At 41.7% G+C, this 13,184-nt stretch overlaps 1 protein-coding gene across 2 annotated transcripts in view; it reads right to left on the minus strand.

The window, feature by feature from the left end:
- Positions 1-13,184, minus strand: part of vps8 (VPS8 subunit of CORVET complex) — a 121,266-nt gene that overhangs the window by 3,406 nt on the left and 104,676 nt on the right. For both annotated transcript variants that reach the window (XM_079512585.1, XM_079512584.1), the window contains exons 41-44: positions 11,998-12,167; positions 10,681-10,849; positions 10,374-10,427; positions 774-854 (exon numbers count right to left, since the gene is read on the minus strand). In XM_079512585.1, coding sequence (XP_079368711.1) covers positions 774-854; positions 10,374-10,427; positions 10,681-10,849; positions 11,998-12,167 — 474 coding nt within the window. The remainder of the gene's footprint in view (positions 1-773; positions 855-10,373; positions 10,428-10,680; positions 10,850-11,997; positions 12,168-13,184) is intronic.

Genomic DNA, 13,184 nt, shown 5'->3' on the forward strand with positions numbered 1-13,184 from the left:
ATGGAAAACACACTGGAAGAGAGGGAACGAGAGAAAGGGAGATGAGAGAAAGGGTAGAGAGGTGAGGATAGATTGAAAGAGAGCGAGAGGAGAGGATAGAGGGAGCAAAAGTAAAAGCAAAGGGAGTGACAGAGAGAGAGAGAGGGAGGGAGTGGAAAGAGTGGGACAGATTGGGAGAGGAGAGAGAGGACATGCTGCAGGAGAAGTGGCAAATGTGTGAGAAAAGCAGAAAAAGGAGCAAAAATGTACTTAAAGTACTACAAGTAAAAGTACTCATATTGCAGAACAAGTTCAAAATGTGTATCTACAAGCTCAAAATGTGTATCTACAAGCTCACAATGTGTATCTACAAGCTCACAATGCGTCGCAAGCTTGTAGATCTGCTATTTTCAAATGGCCGAAATGTATAGGGTTGAAGTGGTTAATGTACGTTTTCTAATCAAAATTATAATCGCCAAAGTAACTTGTAACTAAAGTTTCCAAATAATTGCAGTGGCGTAAAAGTACAACTTTTGGCTCTGAGATGTAGAGCAGTAGAAATAGAAGTATTGGAAATTGGAAATACTCAAGTAAAGTACAAATACCTCAACATTGTACTTAAGTACAGTACTTAAGTAACTTACTTTCCACCACTGGAGAAAAGCAGAAAAAGGAGCAAAATAATTTGGGGGGGCAGAAAGGGGTAGATGCATGGGTTGAACGTGCACAAGGTCACATGCACCAGGAGACATCCATGCCCACATACACATGTACTGTAGTGTAGTGTACAGTACCCTGGATGGTCCTCTGTATAAACAGCGTAGCTGGTCCCAGGACTGTGTCTGCTGGGGGTCCAACGCTGCTTCTACAAACACCTGCAACACAGCAGAGCACCGTGGGGAACTGTAACATGCAATAGTAACAATCACACATCACTTCACACACCAACCTACAATATACTTTAATCTAAAGGTCACAAAAAAGGTCATTAACTCTTCTGTCTGGCAGAAGGTAGTTAAACCCTGCCAGGGCTTTTTCTGTACATAATTAATTTCCGCTTTACCGCCATGGAGACCGCCATTGTACAGATCGGCTAATATTAGCATTAGCTCCCGCTGTTTACCTTTCGCCAGAAACGTTAACATGTCGGGAGTCGATGCGATATAAAAATCACAAATCACATCCGAACCTCGAATGGATAATCATACACTGCGTTGAAAAGAGGAGTTAACGGGCAATTATGGGCACTAGGTTTGCCCGTAAACCTCAAGTTTAGCAGGCATATACAGTAATATACGGTAATATACAGGTGTGACGGTACAATTCGGGGAGTTTACCGGAGTTTGTTGGAAAGTTTAACGGGAGTTTCCTGTAATATACACATCCGTATTCCATGCTTTTTGCGCAGTGATAACCAAAGTCAAAGTCAAAGTCGTACGATTAGTCACAGACGTTACCGCAGTGAAATTTGTTCTCCGCATTTGAGCCATCTCTTGGAACGGTGAGCCGCAGCGTGCGCCGCGCTCGGGAATCATTAGTTGATTTGACCCCCCAATCCAACCCATTGATGCTGAGTGCCAAGCAGGGAGGAATTGGGTCCCATTTTTACAGTCTTTGGTATGACCCGGCCGGGGATCGAACCCACGACCTCCCAGTTTCAGGGCGGACACTCTAACCACAAGGCCACTGTCTGGTATCAACCACGGACAGCGCTCGTATAGTTTCAGAGATACGAGGCATTGAGGATCCTACTTTGACTGGAGGTCTATGGGGGGCAGTGGGTCCCAGTGACGGAGGTGTTGCCTAGCAACCGGGCCAATGTTAACCCATTTAGGCCTGACCTCAAAATGTAAAAAAAATCTTCTAAATCCTCCAGTTTTCTGAAATAAATATTTTCACGATTTTTCAAAAATAGCAGACCTACAAGCTCGTAGCGCGCCACTCGGTGGCGCGCTATGAGCTTGTAGATCTGCTATTTTTCAATAGCTAAATTATAACATAATAATGTTTAAAACACCAAAAGGGGTTCCCGGACGCACAAAGGTGATTTTCGGCTAAACCATTTCATATTTGGTGCAAAGCTTTAGGTACGAACATGTTCGTACTTAGAAGATTGTTACAGTCCCTAAAACATGTTTTAAAAGTTGCTACAACACTGTATCTGAAACAATTAGAATTAGATTATATATTTGGCCTCTTTTGTGTAAATACAGGCAGGCCACCATTTTAAGCACAGGCCACAGGGTCATGGAAAAGCCTTGTTGTAATGACAATACAACATTGGCACTGTTTTGTGTGTATACTGTAGCAATCTTTATCACGACACGGAAAAATGCCACAATTGACTTATCCCATTTTGGGCGGGAACCCCTTTTGGTGTTAGCATTATGTTATGCTTTAGCTATTGAAAAATAGCAGATCTACAAGCTCATAGCGCGCCACCGAGTGGCGCGCTACGAGCTTGTAGGTCTGCTATTTTTGAAAAATCGAAGAACGACTGACATAGAAACATAGCTTTTTCAGAAAACTGTCAGGATGTAGAAGAACATTTTTAGAATCTGATCTCACGTCTTATTATTTTGAGATGTGCGTCGCTTCCCTTTGGACTTTAATCTCTCATACATTCCAAATTATACCACAGCCAGCGATAAGCCAAGGCTTATATATTTATACTATTCTGGCATTATTAGAAGTATATCCTTCAGCACTAATAGATGCATTTCCAGGACTTCTCAAGGGAAGAAAAGCCTCAGAAATAATATTTATTATGTTCACAGAGGTTCAGTACTCTAAAAAACGATTTCCATTTGCCTATGAGGCGCCGCAAAGGCTGCTGGTTCAACTTGGCTAGGAGTCACAATTTCTTTAAAATCTTCAAAAACAAGTCAAAACAAACTGCATCCACAAGAACAATGTTGGTATAACTAATTCACCATTCCATGACAAATCTATATTATATGTTTTACATACCGTTAAACAGATTATTATTAATGCAACTTTTTGGAAGAATATTTATTTGCTTTACAGACAAGATGAGAGAAAAAACCCTGACGGATGTGTGGACAAAAATATGTCTACCTTCACTTTTCTTTTTGTCAGACCGCCAAATTATGAGTAAAAACGTTGAAAAGTGAAATTGTATAATTGTGTGACCTTTTAAGACTTCAGAAACGGTCCCCATCTGTGGATTTAGCCACGCAATTTTGGTCCATGTACAAGTTAACCCATTCTAGGCGGAAACCCCTTTTGGTGTTAGCATTATGTTATGCTTTAGCTATTGAAAAATAGCAGATCTACAAGCTCATAGCGCGCCACCGAGTGGCGCGCTACGAGCTTGTAGGTCTGCTATTTTTTAAAAACCGAAGAACGACTGACATAGAAACATAGCTTTTTCAGAAAACTGTCACGATGTAGAAGACATTTTTAGAATCTGATCTCAGGTCAAAACGGGTTAATGTCCTACAGATTGGAATGGAAAGGAAGGGAAGAGAGATGCTGGAACATCGATTAAATCCAGCCAAGCAGACAAGCTATTGATTTGCCTTTTTTTGTGGGTTTACGCATCCATTCCCTGGCTGTGACATTTAAATAATGTATATGCTCTATGGCTGACTATTTTTTTTCTGATGTTTTTTGTAAACTGCCAGGATGCATATACTCTATGTACATTATCTGTTTTAACCCATTTACACCTGAGATCAGATTTTCTAAATCCTGCACAGTTTTCTGAAAAAGCTATGTTTCTATGTCAGTATAGTTCTTCGATTTTTCAAAAATAGCAGACCTACAAGCTCGTAGCGCGGCACTCGGTGCCGCGCTACGAGCTTGTAGATCTGCTATTTTTCATTAGCTAAAGCATAACATAATGCTGAAACCAAAAGGGGTTCCCCGCCCCAAAATGGGTTAAAATGCATTCTACTACAGAGTCAGTTTCTAACTACTTGGTATTATTCTCACATCAAACTAGCCTTTTGGATATCCCCCCGGCTACGGAGTCAAAACATTATCTGTTAAAAGTGTTTTAAAGGTATATTCAGTAATTTGACTTAATTCAAATATCACTTGTTTTTTCTGGATAATCCTCCCTACTATAGAGTGTGCTGACCATATAAGGAGTTCCTCCCTGTCCCCAGTGAGCCCCTGGGGTCAAAAAACCCTAGTTTCAGTTTTGGTGGCGGGTGGCAAAGCCTTCATCCAATCAGGATGAGAGGGGCCTTCCTCCAATCATGATCGAGTGGGGGCGGGCCTTGGTGCACATGCTGTTGGCCTGTTGCACTTCCCCCCACTGTAGAGCGTGCATGTGCACATTTTGTTACCGGGGCGGACTGGGTGGTTTTCCAAATCACCCAAATCACTGAATGCTCCTTTAAGTGTTTTTTGTTTTGTTACCATAAGTGTTCAGTAGCTCTATATTCAGATAGTAATCATTGCTATAGAGTGTGTGTTCAGTAACAGGGGTCTCCATGTCTCTACAGGTCTTTAACCCATTCAGGCCTGAGATCAGATTCTAAAAACGCCTCTAAAGTTTTCTGAAAAACGTCAAATATTGATATAGCAGCTTTTTTTTTTTTTTTTACATTTTTGAATACTGTATACTGTACAGAACCCAAAAATGGGTTCCCGGCCTGAGGGGGTAAAACACCTAAAGGGGTTCCCGCCCAGAATGGGTTAACCCATTTAGGCCTGACCTCGAAATTAAAAAAAAAAATCTTCTAAATCCTCCAGTTTTCTGAAATAAATATTTTCACGATTTTTCAAAAATAGAAGACCTACAAGCTCGTAGCGCGCCACTCGGTGGCGCGCTATGAGCTTGTAGATCTGCTATTTTTCAATAGCTAAATTATAACAATGTTTAAAACACCAAAAGGGGTTAACAGAAAATTAACTTTCATGTCTGGATACCAATATCTAGGAGAGAGAGATTGCATATAGGATAAACAAGTGAAATTGGATGTGATGCAATAAATAAATGAGCAGACAACATTGGAATTGGAATACTATACAATTGAGGCTGATAAATGGGTACTTTTTTCCCCCATTGGATGAAATTGACGCGCCACCGTAATAATGTATTGTCTCTTTACTGAGTTGCACTACCAAAACTAAAGCTTTGAGTCCTTTTATCTCTTTAGGTATTGATGGTAATCGAGTGTACAACAAAAACCTAATTGCAAATCACTTTAATTCCTTTTTCCACCTCTATTGTCCCCTGTAGGCCCCTACATTATTACATTAGTAATGCGATTGTATGCATTTATGCTGTAGGCCAGGGGTTCTCAACGTTTTTGGCCGGGGACCCCCGAAAATGCTTTGGCAACGTCTCGGGACCCCCGCCCCGCCCCCTCCCGACCCCCAATATAAATTGACTGCTAAAATAACCTTAATAATAGAGACAATACACCATAAATAAATACTGAAACCAGATATAATCATTAGGGAAGGTGTATGCATGTACTATGTGTACTATATGTAAACTCTTCATTTCCATTTTCCAGCCATTCAGTTGCATAAAAAAAAAATAATAATAATAAAAAATAATTTGGCGACCCCCCGACGGGTCGCGACCCACGGGTTGAGAACCCCTGCTGTAGGCAGTGTAGCTCTTGATTGTATATTTATTGATGTACTGTCTGCCTATATGCATTTTGTTTCAAAAAGACCAAGGACCACAATCGGGGAAAAAAAGTCACATGACTTTCTTGTGTTTGTATCCTTGACGTTTCTCCGATGAACATGATGTAATGTGTCTATGTGTGTATTTCCTAGTATGACATCTAATCTAATCAAATCAAATTATTGAAGAGCAGGAGAGATTGGAAGATCCCAGTGACTGAACTAACACTCTATAGCAATATCAGAATATTATACGTTGATGAATTGGTGCTGCTGTGATTAATTATGTGTTCAGTTTATCTTAACTTGTTCAGACACGCAATTAAGTGCCCTTGTAACCACATCCAGTTCCACCCTAATTTCTCAAGCCACAGCGACGTCTTCATAAACTGACAGGTTGGTGTGATGTTCACAACACAATTCTCGCCTCTCTCTTTACAGTTGTTACGATAGCCTCTAGCGAGACCTGCTATGTTCCCTGTGGCGTTTCTCTTGTGTTGACAGACTAATAACAACGTTCCATATGGCTAATTAGCAACGAAACACCCGAAAGAACAAAAGGAATCCTGCGGTGAAGAGAAACATTAATTTCAGAAGCAGCATAACTTCATCTCATTGTTGTTGTTGTGTATAGACATTTCTGGATTTAACCCATTTTGGGCGGGAACCCCTTTTGGTGTTATTATGATATGCTTTATCTATTGAAAAATAGCAGATCTACAAGCTCATAGCGCACCACCGAGTGGCACGCTACGAGCTTGTAGGTCTGCTATTTTTTTTTAAATCGAAGAACGACTGGGGCGGTGGTGGCTCAGGGGTAGAGTTTCCAGATGGTAACCGCAAGGTCGCCAGTTCGAACCCGGGCTCCCCCAGAGTTAGTGTCGAAGTGTCCTTGAGCAAGACACTGAACCCCTAATTGCTCCTGATGTGCTGGTTGGTGCCTTGCATGGTTTCCGCTGCCATCAGTGTATGAATGTGTGTGTGAATGGGTGAATGTAATGCACAATCTATGTAAAGCGCCTTGGATAAAGGCGCTATATAAATGCACCATTTACCATTTACCATAGAAGGATTACTATATTTACCCAGGGTATCTGGGCTAAGCTCAAGCACTTGTTTCCAGCCAGGCCCTGCTCATAGAACACATTTCATCGTAGTGGTTCAATGCCTTGTTCAAGGGCACTTCAGCGGTGGTAATTTTAACGTGTCGGACCGCTGATTCGAACTGGCAACCTTCCGGTATCAAGACCGCTCCGCTATCCGTTCGGCCACCGCTGCCACTAAACATAGCTTTTTCAGAAAACTGTCAGGATGTAGAAGACATTTTTAGAATCTGATCTCAGGCCTAAATGGGTTAAGTTTCAATGATTCCTGACTTGTGAGACAGTATGCAGAATATACGCATATGCAGGGGTGACCTACACTACAGTATACTGTATGCAAATGATATTTGAACATCTAACAGACTTGAACAATACCGTTAATTTTGTTTCTCCCAATTTCAGCATTTTCAAGATTTCACTACAACTGCTAAGTTTTCTGTCACATTGAGCTTTGGGTTAATAAAACAACAGCAATCATGTCTCCTGAACCGAATTAATGTTCTATGAACTGCACCAAAATATCACTTACTGAAATATCAGGTAATTTTCTGGATGGCTGCACATAACGTGCACATAATATGAAACATGCATACATAACCACACATGAATGGACACATACACACATTCTATATAGTGGAAAAACATTATATGAATTTTCACATTATGTTCCATTAATGTCATGTCTGCATCAACAGCTTAGAATAAGTCCACCACAAAGTTCAAACCAAATGCATGTTATTAATAGCAAATAGTATTAGTAGCCTAATGTTATAAATCGTAATAGCACTTTCAGAATCGCAACAAAGTTGTTCGTTTGCAACGTTCTTTTGTTGGTTAAATCACTGTGTTTTGTTATGCTCTACAGTTAGCTCATAACATTAGCTGCTGGCCCGCTGTTGTCAGCCGCTCCTCCGTGTTGCAGTGACTTCCGTGGTGCGCGTGTCATAGCTTAGGAGGCAGCCAATCATGACTAGGTCGCTACTACGCGATTGGCTACACGAGTGGTTCAGACTCCCATTGGCTTAGGCAGTAGTATGGGGTCAGACTCCCATTGGCTTAGGCAGTATGGGGTCAGACTCCCATTGGCTTTAGGAGGCAGTCAATCATGACTAGGTCGCTAATAAAAACTGGCCTGTTGTATGTCAGGTTTCACCTGACCAAAAAACGCTGACGTATACTTCACATCTTAAACAAAAGCACTTGTAGTTGCTGCAAGCTGCAACTTACATAAATAATAATCAGAAAAACATCAACGGAAAGCAGGTCTTGAAAGGACTGCAAAATTAGTTCATTATTAGACAGTGATACAGTACATTGAGAAAATCCTAAATGCTAGTTTTACTGTTTTAAATGTCTAAAAATCATCAGTCACCTACAATTCCCTGCAAAGAGGGTTTATCCAACTCAAAATAAGCTAAATCAAAGGGAAGAAATCCAAGTAAAATGATTTTGCCCACAGCTTTTGAGTCCCAGTCAGAATGACTCATTTTGACCTTCTGATGAAGCAAATGGGCTACTTGGAAAATACATCTCATTTCTTAAAACTATCGTATCAAATTGGCTGTTCGTGTACAACAAAACCAAACCCAATAGTGGTCAAATTATTGATGTTTAAGGGCAAACCTCTCTCTCTGTCTGAAGCTCAACCAGCACATCCAGGCGATAAGAGAATTCTGAGCGAGAATGTTCATAAAGGCAGCATTCATATACTGTACTGTACTGTACTGTACTGTACTTGTCCATTCCAAAGCAGAAATGCCTGCTCTGGACAGCTAACATTGGCCTTAATCATAAATCAGTCAATATGCAATTCCACTCACAAACCGAATAGCCTGTTGAAAAGCAGAAGCCTGCATTGACTGCACTGCAGTCAAGTCACCCCAAAATAATCTGGAAGAAGTGAGGGAGCTTTGTAGAAGACAGAGAGAGATGCCCTTTGGACGTTTTCATGGCTGGCACAAGGTTTCTACTCTCCTGCTGAAGATGATATGGTCGAACCAGTTTATTGTGTTTACAATGTTACAGAATATGAAAAACAAACTATAAACAACTTATTTTTAAATGCTCTCATTTTTATTCACAACATCACTTTGTTTATTGCTGCTGTGAATACAAATTGGAGCATTTAAAAGTGAGTTGTGAGCCCCTCTTGCTTTTCATGATTATTTTTTGGCAGATTGGCTCGGTGCCAAAACACTGAGTATGCGCGTATATTTTTTCTTTAACATCACATTCCACTTCAACCACTGGTGAAGCTTATCTACTGGGATCCCCCAGGGCTCTGTACTTGCACCCCCTACACCAAATCTCTTAGCCAGTCTAAAAGCTTACTCCCAGGGGTCCTTAAAGGGGTTCCAGGAGGTCCCCAGCAAAATGAGGAACAGTTTAAACCCATTTAGGCCTGACCTCAACATTTTTAAAAAATCTTCTAAATCCTCCAGTTTTCTGAAATAAATATTTTCACGATTTTTCAAAAATAGTAGATCTGCTATTTTTCAATAGCTAAATTATAACAATGTTTAAAACACCAAAAGGGGTTCCCGCCCAAAATGGGTTAAACACTGAATCACTATTTAAAGGTGATATAGACAAGTTTTCAGCCAAAGTTTAAAATATATATAAATGTATTTTTTCCCTCTATCTTTCCCTATATTATGATGCTGAGGTGTTCTGCTGCAACAGCACACTCTCCCTTTGGCCCCCTTGGGCTGAATGCACTGTTTATACCCACTACAGTCGGGATGTCGGGGGGGATTTAAACTTTTAGCCAATTGCAGCGCGAGGCTGTGACGGTGTGTTCAACCCAACAGTATTATAATGAAAACGCGATGCGATTTCATTGCAATGTATAATATTATCCCCATATCTTAGTTTCACCATTGTTCATGTGAAATAGTATGTTTATGATACTATTTAATAAGCCTATTGAAATTATGAGAATAGCTATGTATAGCGCATGGTTGGGTGGTCCGGCCGGCTTGAAGCATGCATTCAACCCGTGCTCGCCAACGGTGACAAGCCGTCGCGGATCATCATAGCGATTTTTCTTCATTGCAATGAATAACCGTGGACAGAGTAGTTCACATGAACGATGCTGTAGTGGCTGGGGCGTAATATATGTTTTATATGCACGATTACAAATAAAAGAGAATTGAATTGAGTGAGAGCCAGTGAGTCTCCTCCGCTACTTCCTAGTTCCTACTTCCTCATTTGCGGGACTCGTCGTGTCAGTTGTGTGATATTGCGATTATGCTACAGCTACCCTTAAAAAACATGTCAACTCAATGTCATTGTTGTAACTAAGATATCGATAGAAATTCATAATTTTTTAATGTCATATTTAGCCATACGAGCACAATATCCATAGCGTCCCTCCCAGCAGCAACAACAATCCCATAGTCTGAAGTGACCTGGCTCGGCCAATAGAATTACAGGGGGATGGGGGGGGGGTGGAGCTATTTGAAATTCTGTGTACACTGGACACTTGTCTATATCACCTTTAATTTAAATTTGCGGCAATTCGCCGATGCGTTGTGAGCTTGTAGATTTGCTGCTTTCCAAACACTTGGACAAATATTGACACATTTTCTCTTATGGGCACAAATGGTGACTAAATACGCGTCAGTGTGGGGGACGTCCCTGACATGAACATGTTTGAGAACCACTGCTCTGAAGTACCTTTTTCCCATGAGCCTCTGCTGCCGTCTCCCGAAGTGCTGACGTCACACGAGTCTGCGAGAGCGAGGAACGAGGAACAGGGGAGGGGATGAGGGAGGGAGGGAGGGAGGGAGGAGAGTGGGACGAATGGAGGAGAAGATGTAGGGGGGAGAAAAGAGAAGGAGAAAGACATGGCAGAGGAGGAAAAATGAAACAGCAGAGGAGGAAGAAAAAGGTGATGTTGGTGAGGAAGAGGAGTGGAGTTTGTTTATCTCAAGGACTTAGTAAAAAGCAATCAATTGTCACACACACACACGCGCGCACACACCTGTGCCAGAGAGGCGCTGCGACCACTTCCAGGTTCTGTGTCGACTCCGCCCCTTCCTCCTTGATTGGAGGAACACTTGTAGCAGCTCCACCCCTGCGAGCGATCCGAAATCAGGCCACTCCCACTGCCCTTCCGTTGCAGGCACTGACAGTGGTACAGGTGGCCACAGCTATGACACACACACACACACACACACACACACACACACACACACACACACACACACACACACACACACACACACACACACACACACACACACACACACACACACACACACACACACACACACACACACACACACACACACACACACACACACACACACACACACACACACACACACACACACACACGAGTTGTGATTTTTGGCTGTTGATTTCAGTCGTTTCCCAGTGTGAACCGTGTTTATTGCTTGTCATTTTTTGTTTGGTCATTTTCAGTTTGTGGCTTCTATAAATACCACAGAGTTATAGAAGCTTCTATAAATACCACAGAGTTATAGAAGCTTCTATAAATACCACAGAGTTATAGAAGCTTCTATAAATACCACAGAGTTATAGAAGCCACAAATCCCGTAGTTTTTTTCTCCTTTAGTTAACGATTAGCCTTCAGAGCAAAGATTGAAAGATTGAAAATAACTTTTATACTTGGCGTTTAACCACTTAACCCATTTTGACCTGGGAACGATTCTGCAAATGTCTTCTAAATCCTGACTGTTTTCTTGAAAAAGCTATGTTTCTGTCAGTCGTTCTTCGATTTTTCAAAAATAGCAGACCTACAAGCTCGTAGCGCGCCACTCGGTGAGCTTGTAGATCTGCTATTTTTCAATAGCTAAAGCATAACATAATGCGAACACCAAAAGGGGTTCCCGCCTAAAATGGGTTAAACCCCAGCATCCCCATTCTGGTGGGGGGGGGGGGGACATTCACGGAAAATAGCCGATCTACTGCTATATTTGGTGAAGAGACTTGGTACTGTACGCGGTAGACTGAAAAAGAACGCACCAAGTACAAGTGCAAGTGACATTGATAATTTATCAAGTATTCCGAGGCAACCCCTGGGACTCGCGTCAAGGCCTGTGCCACTCTGAGAAACCCTGCTATTATGTAAAAAATAAAATAAATTAAAAAAATTAACTTTTTTTGTTTTTTTTAATAAATATTTGTACATTGAAAAACTGTGTACATGGTGACTATAACTATAATCTTTTTTTTTTCTTCTTATCAACTAGTCAACTAGTACCAACAAGGTCGACTAGTGGATTAACAAGGTCGACTAGTGGATTTACTAGTCTAGTAAACTAGTCGACTATACCTGAATATGATGATCTCGTCTGGCGAGTCCTGCCGCCTCTTGTACTGCTGCAGACAGATGTTACAGTGGTCCTGTCTCGGGTGGAGGCCCCTGGTGACCGCCGCACGCAGGTGGGCCAGGGACCAGTGGAGGTCATGGTTCAATAGACTGGTAGTGGTCTCCAGTAAGGTCTGCAGGGGGGGGGGGGGGGGGGGGGGGGGGGGAGCGACATGGGAGGAAGTGACAGGGAAAGAGTGAGTGAGACTAGGGATGCACCGAAAGATACATTCTTGGCCGAAACCGAATACCGAATATCCGAATATGATTCATATTATATATCTTTTTCCCTACCATTGCTGTCACGGCCGTACCTTAATGCTACCTGATTTATGGCAAAATAAATGGATATGGCAAAATTTAACTTAAATTATAATCACTATTATGGGTCCATAAAACATTTATTCAGCTCTTTTGAATGCATTAATTGCATACACTATTCGGTGATATATTTTCTGCCTATTCGGGGCCGAAACCGAATAGGCCGGAAATGCATTTTTAGCCATTTTCTGCCGAATATTTTCTGCGGCCGAATATTCGGTGCATCACTACTGTAAGTGAGACACAGTGGTAAGTAGAATTACAGAGATAAGGGAGAGAGAGCAGGACGGAGAGAGCTTTATTATTATTCAAGTCACAGAAAGCATTCACACTTTTCTGTATACATGACAATGAGACAGGAGGCAGGGTTGCAAAGAAGAAAGAATGATATAGTACATATACTGTATAGAAGAAATATATACGACATAATAGTGATAATACCTCTATTGCTTTCTAAAATAATCTCATAATCATGACCGCGCGCGCACGCACGCACGCACGCACGCACGCACGCACGCACGCACGCACGCACGCACACACACACACACACACACACACACACACACACACACACACACACACACACACACACACACACACACACACACACACACACACACACACACACACACACACACACACACACACACACACACACACACACACACACACACACACACACACACACACACACACACACACACACACACACACACACACACACTTTAGGCATTTAGCAGACGCTCTTAATCCTGATCGACTTACATTAAGCAATAACAAAAGCATGGCATACATCACATATATAAAAAGTAGTTATCATGAATCATGCG

This window comes from Electrona antarctica (genome assembly GCF_951216825.1).
Source record: "Electrona antarctica genome assembly, chromosome: 10".
NCBI classification, from domain to species: domain Eukaryota; kingdom Metazoa; phylum Chordata; class Actinopteri; order Myctophiformes; family Myctophidae; genus Electrona; species Electrona antarctica.